General features: G+C 51.3%; 1 protein-coding gene across 1 annotated transcript in view; it reads left to right on the top strand.

Annotated features, from left to right (window-relative positions):
* Positions 1-18,301, top strand: part of PLXNA4 (plexin A4) — a 424,221-nt gene that overhangs the window by 304,996 nt on the left and 100,924 nt on the right. The window contains exon 5 of the mRNA XM_059171885.1: positions 12,027-12,127. Coding sequence (XP_059027868.1) covers positions 12,027-12,127 — 101 coding nt within the window. The remainder of the gene's footprint in view (positions 1-12,026; positions 12,128-18,301) is intronic.

Below are 18,301 nucleotides of genomic sequence, written 5' to 3'. Positions count from 1 at the left end.
TGTTTGCAGAGGTCAGGGGAGAAGCTGAATAAATTAAGGCTGCAGATAACCCCGACCTCATGTCCTCTAATAGCCAGAGCGGCTCCCATATCTTCACCGCACTTTCTCCAGCACTCTGGGCAATAAAATGAATTCGCTGGGGTTTCCCTCCTCCTGCTGCCCTCTGGAAGGCAGGAGAAAGGCCGTCAGAAAAGCTGGAGAGGGGAGAGGAGGAAGCAGGAAAGTGGCTGGAAAGTTCTGAGCTAGATGTGGATCCAAGCCCCTATTCAGAGGGCCACGGACTGGGGACCGCAGGGGGTCACCCCGGGGCAAGGCTGGTGGGTCAGGGGTAAGATCATGAGGTCCCACCAGGAGTTCCTTCAAGTCCTAACGCCTTCTCCAGCACCACTCACAAGGCCAACAATGGTAGAAGGGTTCAGCTGTCCCGGGGACACACCTGGAAGCCGTTAAAGTTGAAATTATCAAAAATACCTAAGTGACAATCAATCAATCAATCAATCAATTAAAGTTGAACTTTTCATTTAGGAGAAACTGACCAAAAAGGCCAGTCGGCCACGGTTGCCATCATGGCCAGGAGAGCTGCCTCATGTTTCATAGGGATGCTCCAGGAGCCTTCTCAGGGGTTTTATGGGCATGGTATTTAATCGACGGCGTAGCCTTTCGGAGACGGAGGAATGTTCCATGTCTGGCCAAGCTAATAAGCGGCAGATCTAGACTCTGAAACCCCACTCCTAACAGCTGCCCTTCCTGGCTCCCCCCGACCCTCCCTCTCCCATGGCAGGTTCTACACCCCGACATCCCTCTCCCAAACCCTCCCTCCGCTGATCTTCCCTATCACCCACAAGGGCATTTTGATACTGGGAGCTGTTTATTGCTGTAACAAAGACTTAAGGGGACAGAGAAGGAGTGGCTGAGACTCCTGGCCTTCCCCCAGGCCATCCCCCATGTGTCTTCTGAGAAGGGGCACGTATTAGCCAGGAACAGACACCTCCTCCCCCCACCCCCCACTCCAGGGCCAGCAATTATTTCTGACCTCGCTGAGTCCCCATCTAAATATAGCCCTGGCCAGCCGCTTCTCATTTCAGAAGGGGAAATCTGTTTCTTAGCCTTAGTCTGATGTAGATCAGATTCCCCAGCTGCATACAATGTGCAGGGGTGAGTTACCAGCACCACACTACTCACCCCTCCACCATGAACATCCCAATGGAAACCACATGACCCATGGCTACAGTCCTCTGGGGCCAGCTCCTGGCATATGGCGGGGCGGGGGACTCTGCCTTGCCTTCTCAGCTCTGCTGCCTGGACACACGAAGGCTGGGGATGGGGGCATGGCTGGGTTGCCTCATGTCCTATCGTCTCCCTTAGAGAAAGGCCAGAATGGGCATTGTCCGCTCAGATCTAGAGAGCTACTGCCAAATGCCCTCAGGGGACCATTTCTGAATGAGGAAAACACATTTGCCCCTGTGGGCAAGATGACCCCCCATCTGAGGATACTCAGACATCAGAGGACCATCTTCTTCTTTCTCCAGCAGTAAGCAGGGCCCCTACAAGGGGAGCTCCCATGGGTTTGGGAGTGTTCATTGGCTACCGTAAGGCAGGGAGTGAGGACAGAGGAAGAAGATTTGGGTTTCTTTGGGGCACCTGAAGTCTGCCTGAGATGCTGAGCATAGGGGGCGCCTGGAAGTGTATCCGTTTCCTTTCATTTGGGCAGCATGATGTTTCCAGGGTCAGATCCCTTTTTGAAGGAAGATGTTTGTTCACTATCCACCTACCCAGACGGGAATGTCTACAAGGAAAGACGTGCTTCTGGTCCTGAACACTCCTGCCCATTGCTGTGTGCAGACGTCGCTCCTGGTACCAGGCAGGCACATCTAGGCACACGCCCTCTGGCCGCCGTGCACCCATGCGCATCCGTGTACCATTCATGCACCATCACCCTCTAGTCTGAACAATCAGATCATTGCTGGGGATGCTGGCCAGCAGTGCCCTTGACAGAAGGCTGTTGGAGGGAAGGGCTGGGTTCTGGGTAGAGGAGGTGCCTGCCTGGTTTGCCCTGCCACTTCCCACAAAGAGTCATGCCAGTGAGCCAGAGGGTCTCGGCATATGTCTTGGAACTCACTTGGCTCAGCTGCAGGGGCCTGGATAAAGGTGTCACCGTGCCAGCCCCTCCCCCTCCCTCTTCTTGGCTCCTGGAACAAAGGCCTCCATTGAGCAGGCTGGGCTTGGGAAACTCACACCAGCAGGTCCCCAGTCCCAGCTCAGATGGGACCACAGCTTCCGTCAGTGGCACTTGGTGGAAGACGGCTGGAATGGGAGCACCACTTTGATCCCCAAGACAAAGGCTCCTTCCCACCTGTTGGGCTTGGGGGTGGGGAGGGAGGCTCCCAATCTCCATTGGGGTGGGACTGGAAGCTCTGACTCTCCCATCAGCACCGATCTCAGGGATAGGTCCAGAGCAGACACCTTGGGCAGGACTCTGTATCTAGGGATGGGTCTCAAAAGAATTGTGTTGGTGGCCTTGTGGCTTTGGACAAATTCTCTAACAACTGAGCTTCACCTGAAAAATGAGGGGACTGGTGGCTGGGTTGTTCCCAAGGTTCCTTCCAGCTTATTAACCCTGTGAATGCCAGAACACTTCTCCCATCCTGGCACCTTCTCTCCTGCATGGTGGTGGTGGGGGGGTGGCTCTCTGGGTTGGTTATGGATGTAACTAGCTGCCAGGCTTCTTTGTTGAATGCACGGGGTTCACCTGCCTGAGAAAACTCATGCCCAGCAATTCAACAGCCACAGAGGTCTGGTCTTACACACCCACTGTGTGAATGTGATCGTGACAGTCCAGAGAGGGGAGAGAAGTTGACCTTTACACTAAAAGATGAACTTGTGGCAATAATTCCGAAATTATAGGTTTTGGGGGATGATCAAGATGGGCGAATCCGTTCCGTGTGGTTCTTGCAATGTGAGCCTGATAGAAACCTATGTCATTCATTCTTGCAAGCATTTGCCCTCTTGCTTGTGGGCTGTCTGACACTTGCTGTGTCTGAGCTGGGTACTAGGTGTGGAGAGATGAAGAGAGAGGACTTCACACCACCTTGTGAGGGGCAGGAGGGGGGCATCTTCTCTGGGAAAGATGCTGGAACAACAGACCGAGTTGTCACTGGCATTCCACTAACTCGTTCATCTGTGCCATCGCAATTCGTCCTCCCACCAACCCTTCAGGGTGCTTCCTGTTATCCTCAGAGGAAGAAAAGGAGGCCCGGAAGGGCCAGATCTAGGATTCACACCTATCTCTGTCTGCTCCCCAGATCGCTGCTTTTCACTTGGCACTGACATAAAGCTATTCCAAACTCCCTTTTCCCCTCCAAGCACATCTGAAGGAGCCAGGAAGTCTCCCTGGAGGAGGAGGGCTGTGCTAAGACCTACTGGCAGTCTCTTTAGGGCTCCCACTCCACGTTGGACCTCTTGGCCCCCTGGAGGGGCCCTCAGCCCTTGAACTTAACCAACCCTTCCTGGTTTACAATACACACCCTGCAGTGCTGTGAAATTTTCAACCCGAGAATTGGGGTTCAGTGGAGGTTCCAAAGGTTTTTCAATCCCCTGGGCTGCACCCAGGAAACCTGTGTGCTGGAGCCCGATGATGGGCTGTGACCCCACCTTCATTTCAATTTCCGCCTTTGCGGCTGCCCTGCTGTGTGACCTTGGGCAAGCTGCTCAGCCCCTCTGGGTTGTGGCTTTTCCATCTGTGCACCTGAAAAGGGCATCACTCTCCTGCTTGGTGAGGGGTCTGGTTAATAACAAACGCGGGCCACTGCCATGCAGCCCACACTGGGAGGCGGGGGGGTGAGGTAGGGGATAGGGTGATTTCTCGAGGCTCTGTAGAAATCGCGCTGAGAGCTCCTCACCCAGCTATGCCGCTTGCTAATGAGGAGCAGCATATGTTGATGATTCCGGCGTCAACACTCGCTCCTTGGCTGTCCGAGTTCCCAGAGCAAACTGGCTTCCTATTAGGCATTTATACTTATTAATAGCAGCAAATTGCAGCCCTCCACAACATCTGCTACATTTCATTTGCAAAGAGCTTCCCAGACCATTTGTATTAGTAGTATACTGTGACTGATTCTCCTAGGCAGAGTAGGCCTGGGTCCTCCTATCTGGAAATGAATCAGTGAAGGCATAATGAGGGGAAAGGTTTTGTTCAAGGTCATCCAGAACCCCAGACCTCCACTCCCAATCCTTACGCTCTGAGGCTGTTGCCCTTGTTCTGAGTATCGATGACCTTGACCATAGAACTCCTGCCTACAGACAGGTGGGGACGATGCTGACAGTCAGGGCAGCTGCCCTTGACCCTGTACATGACCCCACTGTCAGAAAAGACCCCCGCTGGATTAACTCCATGGCCAGAGCACAAGCAGGAGGAACTGCAAAGTTCACGGCAACCCATTCCTGAGGACTTGTGTTGCTGCCAAGTAGATAAAATCATTTACCAGTGCTAGGGCAGCCAGGAGATCAGTACAGAGGGTCCTATGAGCATCTGTTCTTCCAGTCAGCCCTCCATACCTGGAGAACCACATTCTCTTTCCTGTCTTTTCTGGTACTTTGCTTAGGGGCTGGACCTCCCTGGGATTTAGAATTAGGAGAGTTTGGTCAGCATGGAACACACTGGGATGATTCATTTTTGATGTTAGACCCAGCTTTTAAAAGCAGATAGAAACCAGCACGCTGCAGCCTTTCCCCTCCTCCATTCCCCCCTGTCTCTCCTACCTTTCAGAGGAACTTTGCACCCTGGTGTGACTTTATGGCCAGCTTCTATGTATCAGCTAGCTGTTGCCATCAAAAGGCTGTGTAACAAAGCCCCCTGAACTCAGTCACGTATTATAATAAGCATTAACTGTCATATGATGGACAGATATATCCATTGCCTGTCAACTGTTATAGGTGAAGCTCAACTTCACCTGCTTCAAGCTGCTGCATGTGCTGGGCTTGTCTCCCATCAGTGGGTTGGGCTCAGGTCTGCTCCACATGGGTTCATCTGACCGAAGAGGAAGTGGATCCATGGGGAAGCTCTTTTCATGGCAAAGGCAGAAACCCAAGAGGGCAAGGCCAACCACAGAGGCACATCTCAAGCCTTTGCCTTGTTCTTGTTGTCTTTCCATTGACCAAATCCAGTCCTGAGGCCAAGCCCAAGTCAAGGGGCTGGAATTATACCCCACCTCTCTGTACACCATGAGGCCAGGTAAGGGTGGGCGTGGAGATGTAGCAGGGAAGAGTTGGGACTCATGACACAGTCTGCAAAGCCTGTGGCCAGCCTTCTGGTCTCACCCTCTGTGGCCAACCTGCCAAGGCCAGACCTACCTGCCACCTCTGAGCAAAGGGGACGTGGGTGACTGTGTGCCGGGCACCTGATGTAGGCTGAAATAAATACACTTCTGGAGCCAGAGCTCAGCCACCACAAGTTCGAGTCTTGGCACTGACCTCAGAGGTCATCAGGGAGATAGAGCCTTCATGCAACCCTTGCACAGCCCCAAGCAACCAGAGGCCACCCAAGGAAAGAAAGGCCCCGGGAGAGTTTTGGAGGGGCACCCCAAGACCACGATGCTGAAATCCACATGTATTGCTGAGTTACTAATTTTCTGGAAAATCACTGACTTTTCCCAGCTCTTCTTCCTTTGTTCAGAGACAGGAGGACAGGACAGGGATGGATGGGACAGCACCTGAGGACGATGGGTTCTGCACATTTTGACAGCTGCACAGCAGTCCCTCAGAGTTTCTTAATGGGTCCTCTTGCATCCTTTTTTCCCCTTTTTTGACAATTTTGAAGGAAATTGGGTACTTAAGAAGCCTTTTGGACATTTAAATTAACCCCCACCATCAGGCTCCGCGTAGCCACTGCAGCATTAGCATCCAATTATAAGAGGAGAGACGGAGTAATAACTCACATTTCGACCAGAATGTCAAATGCCTGAACAAATGAGAGGCGCTCACAGAGACTGTACATTGTATCTATGGAACATTTCTGAATGTAATCAGCAGAGCAGCAGGCACCCTTTGGGATGCTAACAGCAACAGGCAGAGTGGGACTCTACTGCCAGAAGAAAGCATCTTCCAAAATATCAGGGAATCCAAGCAGAGTCTAGACAGTTGGCGGCAAGGACTCAAGAAAAATAACCTAGTTGCCATGAGCACACCCAAGTCCCAGGCACCTCTAGGGAGCGGGCGCTGGTGATCAGAGTGCAGAAGCTTGTAAAGGTCAAGTTCATGAGTTGAAGTCCTTGTGTGGGCTTCTTCACTCTGTCTCAATCCATCGCTGTCTGTCTAACCCCATCCATAGTTTGTACATTCCTGCTCGTCCGTGGGGCCAGACATGTGCGGGAATAGAGATGATGATTCTATTTACGATGTTGAAAAGCCAGACCAAACTACACTCTATGACTTAGGGAAGTTTGCCTTGGGGCAAAAGGGTAAAGAAAACCCATGTGCATCCCAGAAAGGTAATTGGGGGGAGGAATAGAGATGGGGGTAACCCCCGCACACAGGCGCTTCCTGGTCATAACTGAGAATGCGAACCAGAGCAGAGGGTAAGCAGTAACTGGAGAACCTTATAAAATCATTGACCTTTTGACCTCCTAAGACCTATTTGAATTCTGAGACCCTTCCCTGGGCCTCTTAGAAGAAGTGAGGGGGCGTGAGGTAGGGTTCTGGGTGGAACAAAGTGATGACATTACTTTTCCGAATCAAGAAACAGAGTCTCGGGGCTTGAGAATGACAGACCCGGTTACATCACAGCACATGATAAGAGATATTTATCCAAAGCTCTTTTGTCCATTTGAAATTAAACCGAGAAGAGTAACAATGCCTATCCTTTTACCCAAGGATCTCAGAATATTTCATAAACATGAATTTATTAGTCTAACACCAGAAACATTTGTCTTTTTGTGTCTCGCTCATCTCCCTTAACATAACATTTCCAAGGTCCATCCATGTTGTTGCCTGTGTCAGAATTCCCTTTTTTTTTTTTTTTTTTTTGAAAGGCTGAATATTACAGTTGTCCCTCCTTATCCAGAAGGGATATATTCCAGCCCCCTCAGTGGCTACTCGAGACCATGGTTAATACCAAACCCTAGATATATTCTGTTTTCTCCTACCTATACATTCAAAGCTATGATAAACTTTATAAGTTAGGCCCAGTAACAGATTAATAACCTTAACTAGTAATAAAATAGGGCAATTATAATAATAGACTTGTATTAAAGGTTATGTGAACGTGATCAGTCTCTTGCTCCAAGTATCTCATGGTACCGTCCTCACCTTTCTTGTGATGATGTGAGATGAGAAAATGCCCACAAGATGAGACACGGCGAGGTGAGTGATGTAGGCTCTGGGACCTGGCGTTAGGCTGACATCGACCTTCCAGTCATATGTCAGGAAAGAGGGGGATCATCCGCTTCCGGGCTGTGGTTGGTCGCAGGTAACTGGAACCCCAGGAAGGGAACCTGTGGATGGGGGATGGCAGGAGAAGGGGGACTATATTCATCCAGGATGTGTGAATTCATCATCCAGGATGGCTGCTATAGATGTAGATCTATACCACATCCCGTGTACCAATCATCTGTCAGTCTGCTTCAGGTTTGGGTTGCTTTGGGTCACTTTCCACCTGTGGGCAATGGTGAATAACATTGCTATAAACATGGGTCTACAAATATCTGTTCAGGTCACTGCCTCCAGTTTTGGGGGGTGTGTCCCCAGGAGGGGAGTGACTAGATCACTCACAAAATTCTGTTTTGGAGGAACGACCACACTGCCCAGTAAGACCTTGAACAAATCCAGTGGAATGCGCCCAGATGACCCTGTGCGGGCCACATCCAAACCCCTCTACCCGGGGAGCCCCAGTTCCCCCAGCACAGCGTAGGCACACACCGAGTTTCTGCAAGGCGGGGGGTCTTCTCTCCCTAGAAACAGGGAGGGAGTTGTTGCAGACGCATCAGTCAACACGTCTCCTGGAGTCCCATGGCCAGGGGACCAACTTCAATCTTTTGTGGTGTCTGAGGCCATCCATCACGAGGATGGCTGAGGTCACACACGCCATCTGATTTGGTCTCCAAGCAGAAGCGCTCCTCCATGATTTCCTTTTCTCACCTCTTCCCGTGGTCTGAATTCCCTCACTCCGTTAATTAGCATGCCTGGCACCGTAGCTGAAGACTTTAATCAGCGTGGGGTGGTTTTAATTAATCGTGTGGCTCTGCATCTGGAGTGGTTTGTGTTCCAGGGTCAGGGGAGGAGCCGGCGATGGGGGAGGGGGGAGAGGCGGCTTTGTGTGGTGGAAGGTGTGGGTGGAGAGTCTGGGGGTTTGGAGAGAAAGAATCTCATTGCCCCGCGGTGGCTCCCGAGCTACCTGGGCCCTCGTGCAGCTTCCTGAGCGAGGTGTGGAAGGTTCCCTGAGCCATTTAGTATATAGAATGGCACCAAGATAAGTGATGGAGTCAGGCTGGTTTTCAGAAGGGATTCAAAGCGTCCGAAGAATCCCTGATGCTTTCCAGAATCACCCACAGGGTGGGGAGGGAGGGAGGCAGTGCAGGGGTATAGATCGGGAGATGTAGAGTCAGTCCTGGAGGGGTTGGCCGTTTTAGGAAATACTGCCTGAAAATGGGACTTTGAAGGTCTCCCGGGAAACCTTCTTTGGGAGAGCCCTGGAGAGGTGAGGGGAGCGGCACCTACATCTCAGGTAACGGGAAGCATTTTACTCAGTCTCTCAGAGTCCCGTGAGCGCCTCACTTTGAGCAACCACACTTTAAAAAGAATGGGGAAAAAAACCTAGATCAAGCTCAGAAGAGTAATAAAAAAAAAAAAAATGACTGAATGTATAGATAGAAAGATCCTAGAAGAAAAGGTTGAGAGAAAGCTGGGTCTCCTAATAACTGCCAAGGAAGGACTTCTGCCCCTGTCCCACAGGGATCCGGCTAGATGAAAAGCAGAGAAAAAAACGGGCCTGTTAGAGTGACTGGTGACAGTGTTAAAGAAGTCCAGGAAGCAGGGCTACCCCAGAGTTTCATCCAAGAGCAATGACTGAAACAATGACTGGTTTAGGGGCAGACATCACAGTTCAAGGAGGAAACGGCATGATCAAGGCGCTAAAGAAGAAAAATTCTTCCAGCCTGTGATACTCCCGGTGGAGCTCCTGGGGCCGGGGGAAGCCCGTCGGAGCAGGTTCCTGTGATGTGGCAGAGACGGAATGGGGCCGCGTGATGAAGAATGGGGGATTAATGACAAAGATGACAATAATAACCATCGCCCGCCATGTGCTCGTGCGTTTACAGAGGAACTTCACGCCTGCCGGGTCATCTGGGCTCTAAGAAACCCTGTGGGGGGATTCTGTGTCCCTGTTTAGAGTCCAGGGAAATGGAGACTCGGGACCTCGTTGCTAGTAAACGGGCAGAGCCAGGATTGGAACCCAGCTCTGTGGGCTCCTACCCTCTTTCCAACAGAACTAAAATCATGCTCATTGAAGAGTGGGAGAGGGAGGGTTTTACAATTCTAGTTATTGGCGCTACTTAATACTAGTTGCGAAATATTTTTAGAAATCTGAATGCAAAGCCTTTTGAGAACATCAAGTTCGCCAAGCAGCTGGCACACCCCGGAGCCCCATGGCACATAAGTCCAAGACAGATTATAGAACATGTCAATGGGAGAAACTGGGGAGGATATTAATTAAGTTTAGACCAAGAAAATGCTTTTGATTGAATGAGCCATGATTTTCTTCTTAAGCCCATGCAAAATATGGAGTGCTAGACAAGCAGCTGTAACATATGAAAACATTATTATGTACTCATGTTACCAGATTCCACCACCGAGGGTCCCTTTTATTACTCTTTCCCCTCTAGGCATCATGTTTTCAAAGATTTTTGCCCGCTAAACAAACTGCATTTATTAAGTAATGATATATTTCCTATTTTTAATATGTGACATACATCACTGAGTATGCATACGAAAAAGAAAACAGCAACAATCCAATTTCCATCAGGCTTTCGGAACTATTGAAAATAGCTTGTGGACCTTATTACCGCTTCTGAATTCCTGGGAGTCCAGGCACTTGGGGCTGGGAGTCACTATTTATATGCTTACAGGAGCAGCATGTCTGTGCTCACCTATAGGGTAGGGACAGAAATGAAAGAGGCCTTAGGAATAGGGTAAGTTCCTGGCTGTGTGTAGAGCCAGCAGGGTAATTTGTGCAAAACTGATTGTCAGAATTAATTGCAAAAATGGGAAAGTCGCATATGGGCAGAGCTGAGGCCTGGTCCGTAAGATTACACGAGCAGTAAGAACAGGAAAGATGAAATCCCACACGTGCAGAAAGACATCCAAGAACGTGGAGAGAGGATCACAAAGACCAAGAGCAAAACAACAAGAAGGGGAGCGGAGGCCAGCCGGTAACCGGGAAGAAGTGGGATTGTAAGGTGGTCATTAGGAAGGCTCCGCATGTGCTCGAGGAAGCAAAACAAGACAAAAAAGATACATAAAGGGAAGGAGAAAGGGAAGCGAGATCATATGAGGCTGGGAATTAATTATTAATTAATTCCAAAAGACGGTATCGAGACTAATTGAGCAGACCCTGGTGCCAGTTCGCCTGTGCATGAGTTACAAGTAACCCCTGCCAAGTGTACAGAATTCTACGGAGGCAGATGCCCCACGCAGCAGCAGGGGGACCCAGCCTGCGCCTTGGCTCACGAGGCACAGAAGCACAGTCCGGTCCGAGTGGTTTGCACGTCTCCGTGCCTGTGGTCTGATGGCGAAAAACTAAAAAGGACGGCCGCATCAGATTCTCTTCGCTCAGGCTGAAAGATTGGGTAAGAAGCCTTCTGCAGAGATACAATGGTGCCCCAAACAGAAGAAGATGATTAGAAAACAAAACAAAACAAAAAACTTTTTGTAAAGAAGAAACGGGCAACATAGAGAATAAAGACCAAGGGTGTTGAAAGCAAATTAAAATTCTGTGTGATGCTGGGTATCGTGCTCAAGTACCTTTTATGTATTGGGCCTTGAGAAGTCCTGTGAAAAGACATCATCCAGGAAAGCTACATTGGAGAACAAAGACATGCACAAGATTTTTTGGAGCCTGCAGGAGACGGAAGCATTTGGGCTGAGCAGAAGTGTCACGTGGAGCATTTTACATTAACAAAGCGGCGGGGGCGAGGGCCAGTATGAGGCTTTGGGGTTGGAGAGGAAGCCTCGAGTCATGCAAAGAGTGTGGGTAGGGGGAGAAGTAGCAAGAGCTCTTCTATGAAAACCCCAGAGTGAAACACTTTTAAAGGCAGTTGGCCAACAGCAGGAGGAAGATTGTGGACAGCTTAAGAGCTACGACGTGAGTTCAAAGGCCCGGGGAATGAGAAAGAGAAGGGTCTTGGACTCCCGCTTTCTTACATGGTCTCTGGGACCACACGGATGTTAAAAAACAAACAGACATAAAGGAGGGGAACGGGGAGGAAGACGGAACACCTTACAGCAAAAAAGGAAGGAAGGAAGGATGGGGGAGGGAGAGAGAGAGAGAGAGGGAGGGAGAGATAGGGGGAGGGAGAGAGGAGAAGGAAATAGGGGAAGGGAAAGGGAAGGGAGGGGGGAAGAAAGGGAGGGAAGGAGGAAGGAAGGAGAAACGAGAAAGAATTAACATTTGGGTGTATTACATTGATAAGAAGTAAAGAAGTGATGGATTGGATGTTTGTAGAGCATTTTGGGGTTCTGGTGGTGGGAACGTTTAAATGTACACAATATAAATATCTTCTATAACAATCTAATGTGAACTCTAAGGAGGTTATTGGCAGAGACTTCTAAGAAAGGAACAAGTGTTCATCCCCCCTGGATGCTTTCATGGCCACCTGCTCAAATAGGATCACTCAAAGCCCCTTTCTGTTCGGGGGCCCTGGGCCTCTCCACGTTCCTGCATTGATTCGGGTGATTTATCCCATAGAATAGCATCTCTCCCCAGTGAACTACTGGGTATTCTGCAAAACCCCAATCACCCTTCTCTGGTCCTCTCCTAGCTCACCAGAGTCCCTGTGGAGTCCTGCGGTCAGTATCGGAGTTGCAGCGAGTGTCTGGGCTCCGGCGACCCCCACTGCGGCTGGTGTGTGCTCCACAACACGTGAGTACCGCTGGGCAGCTTCCTCCTGCCTCCCACTTCCCCCGTCAGTCTCCTCCTCCTCCTCCTCGCCTTTTCTGTCACCACTCTCCTTCCCTTTGATCTCTGTTCTCTCCCTGCCTCTTCTGACTCTTCCTTTTTCTGTACCCTTTGCAAATCGTACCCCCTTCTTTGTTCCGACTTCACTTTAAATTGTCAGATTCCCATAAGAAATATACGGACATGTCAGCCTGGGAATGATGAGTCAGGATATGGAATCATGCGGGTAATTGCACACTGGCGGGCCGGAGGGAAAATTCCTGGACATTTCTGATGATGACTTGGCTGCAGACTGATGTTCCAGGACTAAATACCAACGAAAAAATCCCTAAACTTTTTTCTCAAGGCTCACATAAGGCCGCAAAATCATGTGCGAGATATGGATTCCCCACTTAGTGATTTGACAACAACAGAAGATACTCTTCCATATCTACCCAGAACCTTCTGGCATTTGAGGTGGACATTTCGAGTGTGTAGCACCCAAGGACCGTCCCTCTTTGTCAGTACACCCATCTGGCTATCAGAGGACAATGGGCCTGGGCTCACTAGACCAATGAACCCCTGTCCCAAGTGCTGGGCACTCTCCCTGTGTGCTTCTTGGTGCCCGTTCCAGGGTATTCTCCAGAAGAGGGAAGGAGGCAACAGTATACAGTGGAGGTAGATGTAGCCTGAGATGTGATTGAGGGCTGGGGTGCAGGGTACAGACAAGCACCCTAGACATGTGGGGAGAGCTGAAATCCCTCCTTTGGGGGCTTGGGGATCGGAAGACTCTTGGCGTTGCTAACTAGAGAAGCCAACAGTAGTTGGGCCCCCCACTCAGAGGGAATTTGTATCCAGTTAAACTGTTGTTGCTGGAACCCCAGGCTTCTAGTCAGCACCTGAAACTGATTTGCTACCAGTTGGACACAGTGTTACACACTAAGGAGAAGGACTTTAGTCTCCCTGCTGAGAGCCTGACTGTATCTGACCAAGGACATTTTCCAGGCTTTTTCAGCTCTAAGAAGGAAGGAGCAGGATCTTGCCCCCATGCAGGGAATGCTTCTAAAAGTGAGAAATATCCTCTTAAATTCTAGCACATTCTCCCCAAGGGCATAGTCACCGTCCCTTGGGACAAGTTCACACATAATGAGTCCTTGAGCTCCTTGAACTCCCTTAGGCATGTTACGGTGGGAAAACTTGAGACCCATTGACCCGGATAACTGAGAGATGACTGGGAAGTGGGGGTGGGGGGTGGGCACAAGGGCGTGTATGGAACCAGGAAGCAGTAGAGCCCATGAGCGGCCAGTAGGACTGAATGGGAGAGACTGCATTCAGAGATCAGATTGGCCCCGATATCAGTACAGAAGGGTTGCCTATCTGGTACTTTGTAAGGCAGAAGGGAAGTCATTTCCTTTTTCCCCCACAATGAGGTCTCTCGGGAAGGGACCATGCTCCAAACCCACTGCTTCCTTGGGGACCTAGGCCACCTGGATTTCTCCTTAGCTGAGGGCGGCTCTGCAGTTCCAGGTGCAGGACATTCACATCTTAGCATCCTCTAGGGGCAATCGGTAAATCTGGACCCTCAGACACTGTCTGTGGGACCCAAAGACAGGTCTCTGTGTCAGCTTTGGTCCTGCCTGATGATGCTGACCTACATAGCACTAAACCCTGGGAGGAGGAGGGACCCCTAGGCTCTGAGAAGGAAGCAGAGGGGTTGCGGGTACCCTCTATCCCATCCCTAGAGGCAAGTTAAAGAGGAAGAAGAGGAAGGACCAGAAATTACTTCCTATGTGGTCTCAGTTTCTCCTTTGGCAACATAATGCCTGCCTCCCATCCAATGGCAGAAAACAGGGGTGGTCTGGGGCCCAAGAGAAGTCTGGGAAATTCATGAAGGATCCCATCAGCCTGGACTGGGAAGCCAGCAGTACCACAATCAGCATGGCCTAAGGAAAACAGCCATGGACATGAACTTTGGGCATCTGCCACCAAGTCCCAATTCCATAGTCCCCAGCTGGGCAGCAAGCTGGGGCAGCCGGGCTCATCTGTGGATGGGAGACGGCGATGCCTGTCTTGTGCCCCTCACCGAGTCGCTGGAGAATGAAATGAGATGGCATTGCTGAAAGCATGTCCTGAACTGTGGAGTGTCATGAAATGGAAAGCGGAGGTGGGGCAGGAATGGCCGCGCGGTCAGGGATGGACCGAGAGCCCCCGGGTGCGGGTGCCCTGCCTCTAATGACTTCAGTCGACCCCTGTGGATTGTCCAGATGGCTCGACTTCAGATCCATCCTTCCCTTGCCGTGGGCATCCCAGCCTCAAACTGCCTGCCTCTGAGCCACGGCGGCTCCAGCTGGGCTGCCCTCGCCTCCGATAACCTGGCATCCCGTCTGATACTGAAGTTTGCATATCGTACTTGTACGCATCGTGTTGGTACAGTGCTCAGTGGGCACACGTCCTCCGAAAGCAAGGGCTGCACGAAGGCTTGGTCTTGGCTGCTCTGCTGCTGTTGGCGGCTCTCCCTTGCCCAAAATGCCACGGCCACAGCAACAGGACTCACACCTGAACAAAGTCCCTCTTGCACAGGTATTTTCTCCATGAGGCACATCATGTTCTTCTCAGGCTTAAAGGCAGTAGACAGCACTTCAACACAATGCTTGGGGGCCATTTCAAAGAGCAAAGTCTCTGACAAAATGCTCAAAAATGCAAAAACAAAACAAAACAAAACAAACAAACAAATACCGCGGCACTAAACAGACCATGAAAAGGACATTTGTGTATACGTGAACTGAAACAAGAAAGCCGAGTATCATCGCCTCATTCAGCCTCTGATAGGAATGGGCGGATGTAGCAAGGCACGGTTTTCTCCATCCCACGGCTCATATCCAGGAATGACCCAAAAGTGCCGTCAGTATCCATGTGGGGATTTTCAATAAAGGGTAAGAAGAAAGGTGACTTCACCAATGTGGAATCCACAACCTAAGAGGATGGGAGCTCTGTGCATCAGAAACTTAGAATCCTCGTGTATAAGGAGGAAACGAGATCCTGCTCGTGCTGGCGGCAAGCAGATAAAATCAAGGATAAAGGATGTTGTAAACGTTCGAGGCCCAGCACCAGGTGAAGGAGGTGTCCTCTGAAAGCTCGAGCCTCCTGGTGCCGGGATCTGTGCAGGCGTGTCTGGTAAATCTCAACTCCTCTGGGAGGACAGAGCTCCCGAGCACCCCTGCATCAGGTCGGCCTGCTCACCCCGACACCGCCTCCAAGCGCTAGTCGGCTAGTCGCTGAGGAGGAGCGCTGGCCCACGTGGCTGAATGAAACCCAGAAGGGCCCCGGGGTCTTCTAAGACGCTGTATGTGGGAATAGGATGTTTAACATAGAGTGAGACAAGCAGAGCTTAAGTATACACTTGAACAGTTTCGACAAATGCAAAGACCCAGGTAATCTACACTCCCACCAAGATGGACAAAATGTCGAGGGCGCCTGGGGGGCTCAGTTGGCTAAGCATCTGACTCTTGATTTCGCTCAGGTCATGATCTCAGGGTCATGAGATCAAGCGCTACGCTCAGCAGGAGGTCTGGTTCTCTCTCTCCCTATGCCTCTGTCCCTCCCCCAGCTCACATGTATTCTCTCTCCAAAATAAATAAATAAAATCTTCACAACAACAACAAATACACACACACACACACACACATGCGCGCGCGCACAAAATATCCTTCATCCAGAAAGTTCTCTCACGCTCCTTCCCATTCTTTCCAGTGGGACATTCTTCCTTAATCACTTAAGTTCAGGTCAAAGCCAGACACTGCTTTTTCTGATACACTTTCCATTTTATTTTACTTTATTTTCTTTTATTTTATTTTGCTTTACTTTCTTTCCTTTTCTTTTCTTTAATTTTCTTTTGTTTTCTTCCTTGCATTTTAAATAGATGCCCCGGACAGTCACGGTTGGGAGGGACCCACGAGGACATGGCTGGAAAAGGCTGGGGCAGGCAGAGTCAGTGCAGAAGGTGGAGGGGGGCTGGAAGGAGCCTGCAGACACTCCCCTGGGGCACCTCTGTTTGCTGAGAAGGCAGCCTGCTGAAAACTGCTGGGGGACTTTTTGCCTGTGGGAGTGCTGTGCCCCCGGACTGCTTCTCTGTACATCCTCTATCAGTGCCAGGCACAGGGCCAGGCTCAGGGGAAACAAGGGACTGCATGAGATGGCCTTTGCCTTATTCTTAGGAATAAGGACCCTAATCCAGGGAGGGGGGCAGGATTAGGACCAGAATCAGCTCATTGGCAGGTGCCCATCATGGGCGAGCCCCAGTGCCAAGTGCTGCGAGGCCCAGCGAGCCCGACTCTCAGGAAAACCAAGACAAAGAGCCTCAGGAAGAGGGTTCCTTAGAGTGTCAAGGGTCCTTTTCCTGCCACTTTTGCCAGTTTTCCCTATGGCTGTAGGGAGTAGGAGGGTGGAAACTTTGTGGGAAGAGGACAGCAGAAGCTGTGCGTGTGCGTGTGTGTGCGTGCGTGTGTGTGTGCGTGCGCGTGCGTGTGTGTGCGTGTGTGTGTGCGTGCGTGTGTGTGCGTGCGTGCGTGTGCGTGTGCGTGCGTGCGTGTGTGTGCGTGTGTGTGTGCGTGTGTGCGCGTGCGTGTGCGTGCGTGCGTGTGCGTGCGTGCGTGTGTGTGCGCGTGTGTGTGCGTGCGCGTGTGTGTGCGCGTGTGTGTGCGCGCGCGTGTGTGCGCGTGCGTGTGTGTGCGTGCGTGTGTGCGTGTGTGTGCGCGTGTGTGTGCGTGTGTGTGTGCGTGTGTGTGTGAGAGAGAGAGAGAGAGAAACAGGAGGAGACAGAGAAGGAGAGAGCAAGTGCATAGTTCAAGGGCAGGGCCCCTACTAACAGGTGGCTCAGGTGGCTGAAAGGGCCCTTTCTACCAGCGAGGGCACAGGTGGGATGCAGACTGAACAAGCTTAAGAAATGCTTGTGTAATTGAAACCTCCCTTTTGCTGTCTCAGAGGACGGGTCTGCCAACCCAGCAGCACAGAGCATCGCCCCTTTGTTCTCTCATGCAGTCCCTGGCCCAGCCCGGGGCTTGCTGGTTTCCGATGGCAACAGTGGTTTCACCAAGCTGGGTGTTTATTTGTCCCTGAATCTTGAGCCCGTCTTTCCAGGGCATTCACCTTGGGCCTGAGCCTACCTGTTCTGACTTGGAGAAAGGTTAAGGAAAGCCTCTGGCCCAGCCCAGCTTTGCCTGTCCTGGGCCTGGAACATTCCCCCCAACCACCAGGGTTGGCACATCCCCAGGCCCTTCTCCATCTCCCCTGCCTACCCCCCCCCACCCCAGGCCCAGGCCAAGAAGCCAGTCTCGGTCTCAGCAGGTAATGGGATCCCACGGTGGACTCAGCCACATCGATTGGCCCAGACATTACCTTTCTGAAGAACGTTCATCAGCGTCACTCCTGGGAGGCTCATGTAACCCAAGACTTCAACAGGGGGAAGATAAGACCAGCTTTTATGAAGTCTCTCCCTTGTCCCGTGGTGACCTCTCCTCCTCGCAGATTTCTTCTGTTGGAAGAAGGCCCATCGTGGGGTACTTGGCCCGGGTGACTGTGCAGTATCCACTCCTTTTCTTTTTTGTGTGGCTTCTGCCAAGATGGAGAGGGGGAAGGGGAGGGTGAGGAAAAGTACTTCTATCCTGAGCGGAAGGGAGGGGTTACAGCTCAGAACCTGCCTATGGACAGAGCCAGCCTGGGCTCCGTTTCCTCCACTGAGAGCGACAATGGCAGAGTCAGCTTGCAGCCACCCTGGAGATGAAAACAAAGGACGTGCGTGAAATGCCCTCGTGGTGACCTGGAGGTCACCCTGATTGCAGTGACTGTGGGAGCAGAGGCTGCGGGTCTGACCCCAGGGCCTCCACCATGACCCCTGTCCCTTCCTGTCCCCACCCGACCCAGGACTGGGGGGCTGTGGCTAGGCAGCTGGAACAAAGTCTCCCTGCCTTGGACAGCTCCAACCAACCACACCGTGGAGGCAGTGTTCAGCAGCCTGGGTCGGCACTGACCCCTGGGAAGCCCTAAAGTCTGTCCCGTAGCCATGGCTAAGTGTGCCCTGAATGAAGTACAAGCCTACCCTAAAAATGCAAGTCCTTCCTTGCTGCTTCTCAGCATATCCCAGAGCCTGGTTTTATTTTATTT

Source organism: Mustela lutreola, chromosome 4 (genome assembly GCF_030435805.1).
Source record: "Mustela lutreola isolate mMusLut2 chromosome 4, mMusLut2.pri, whole genome shotgun sequence".
NCBI classification, from domain to species: Eukaryota; Metazoa; Chordata; class Mammalia; order Carnivora; family Mustelidae; genus Mustela; species Mustela lutreola.
Note: the sequence above shows the minus strand (reverse complement) of the source record. Positions and strands in the feature narration are given on the sequence as shown.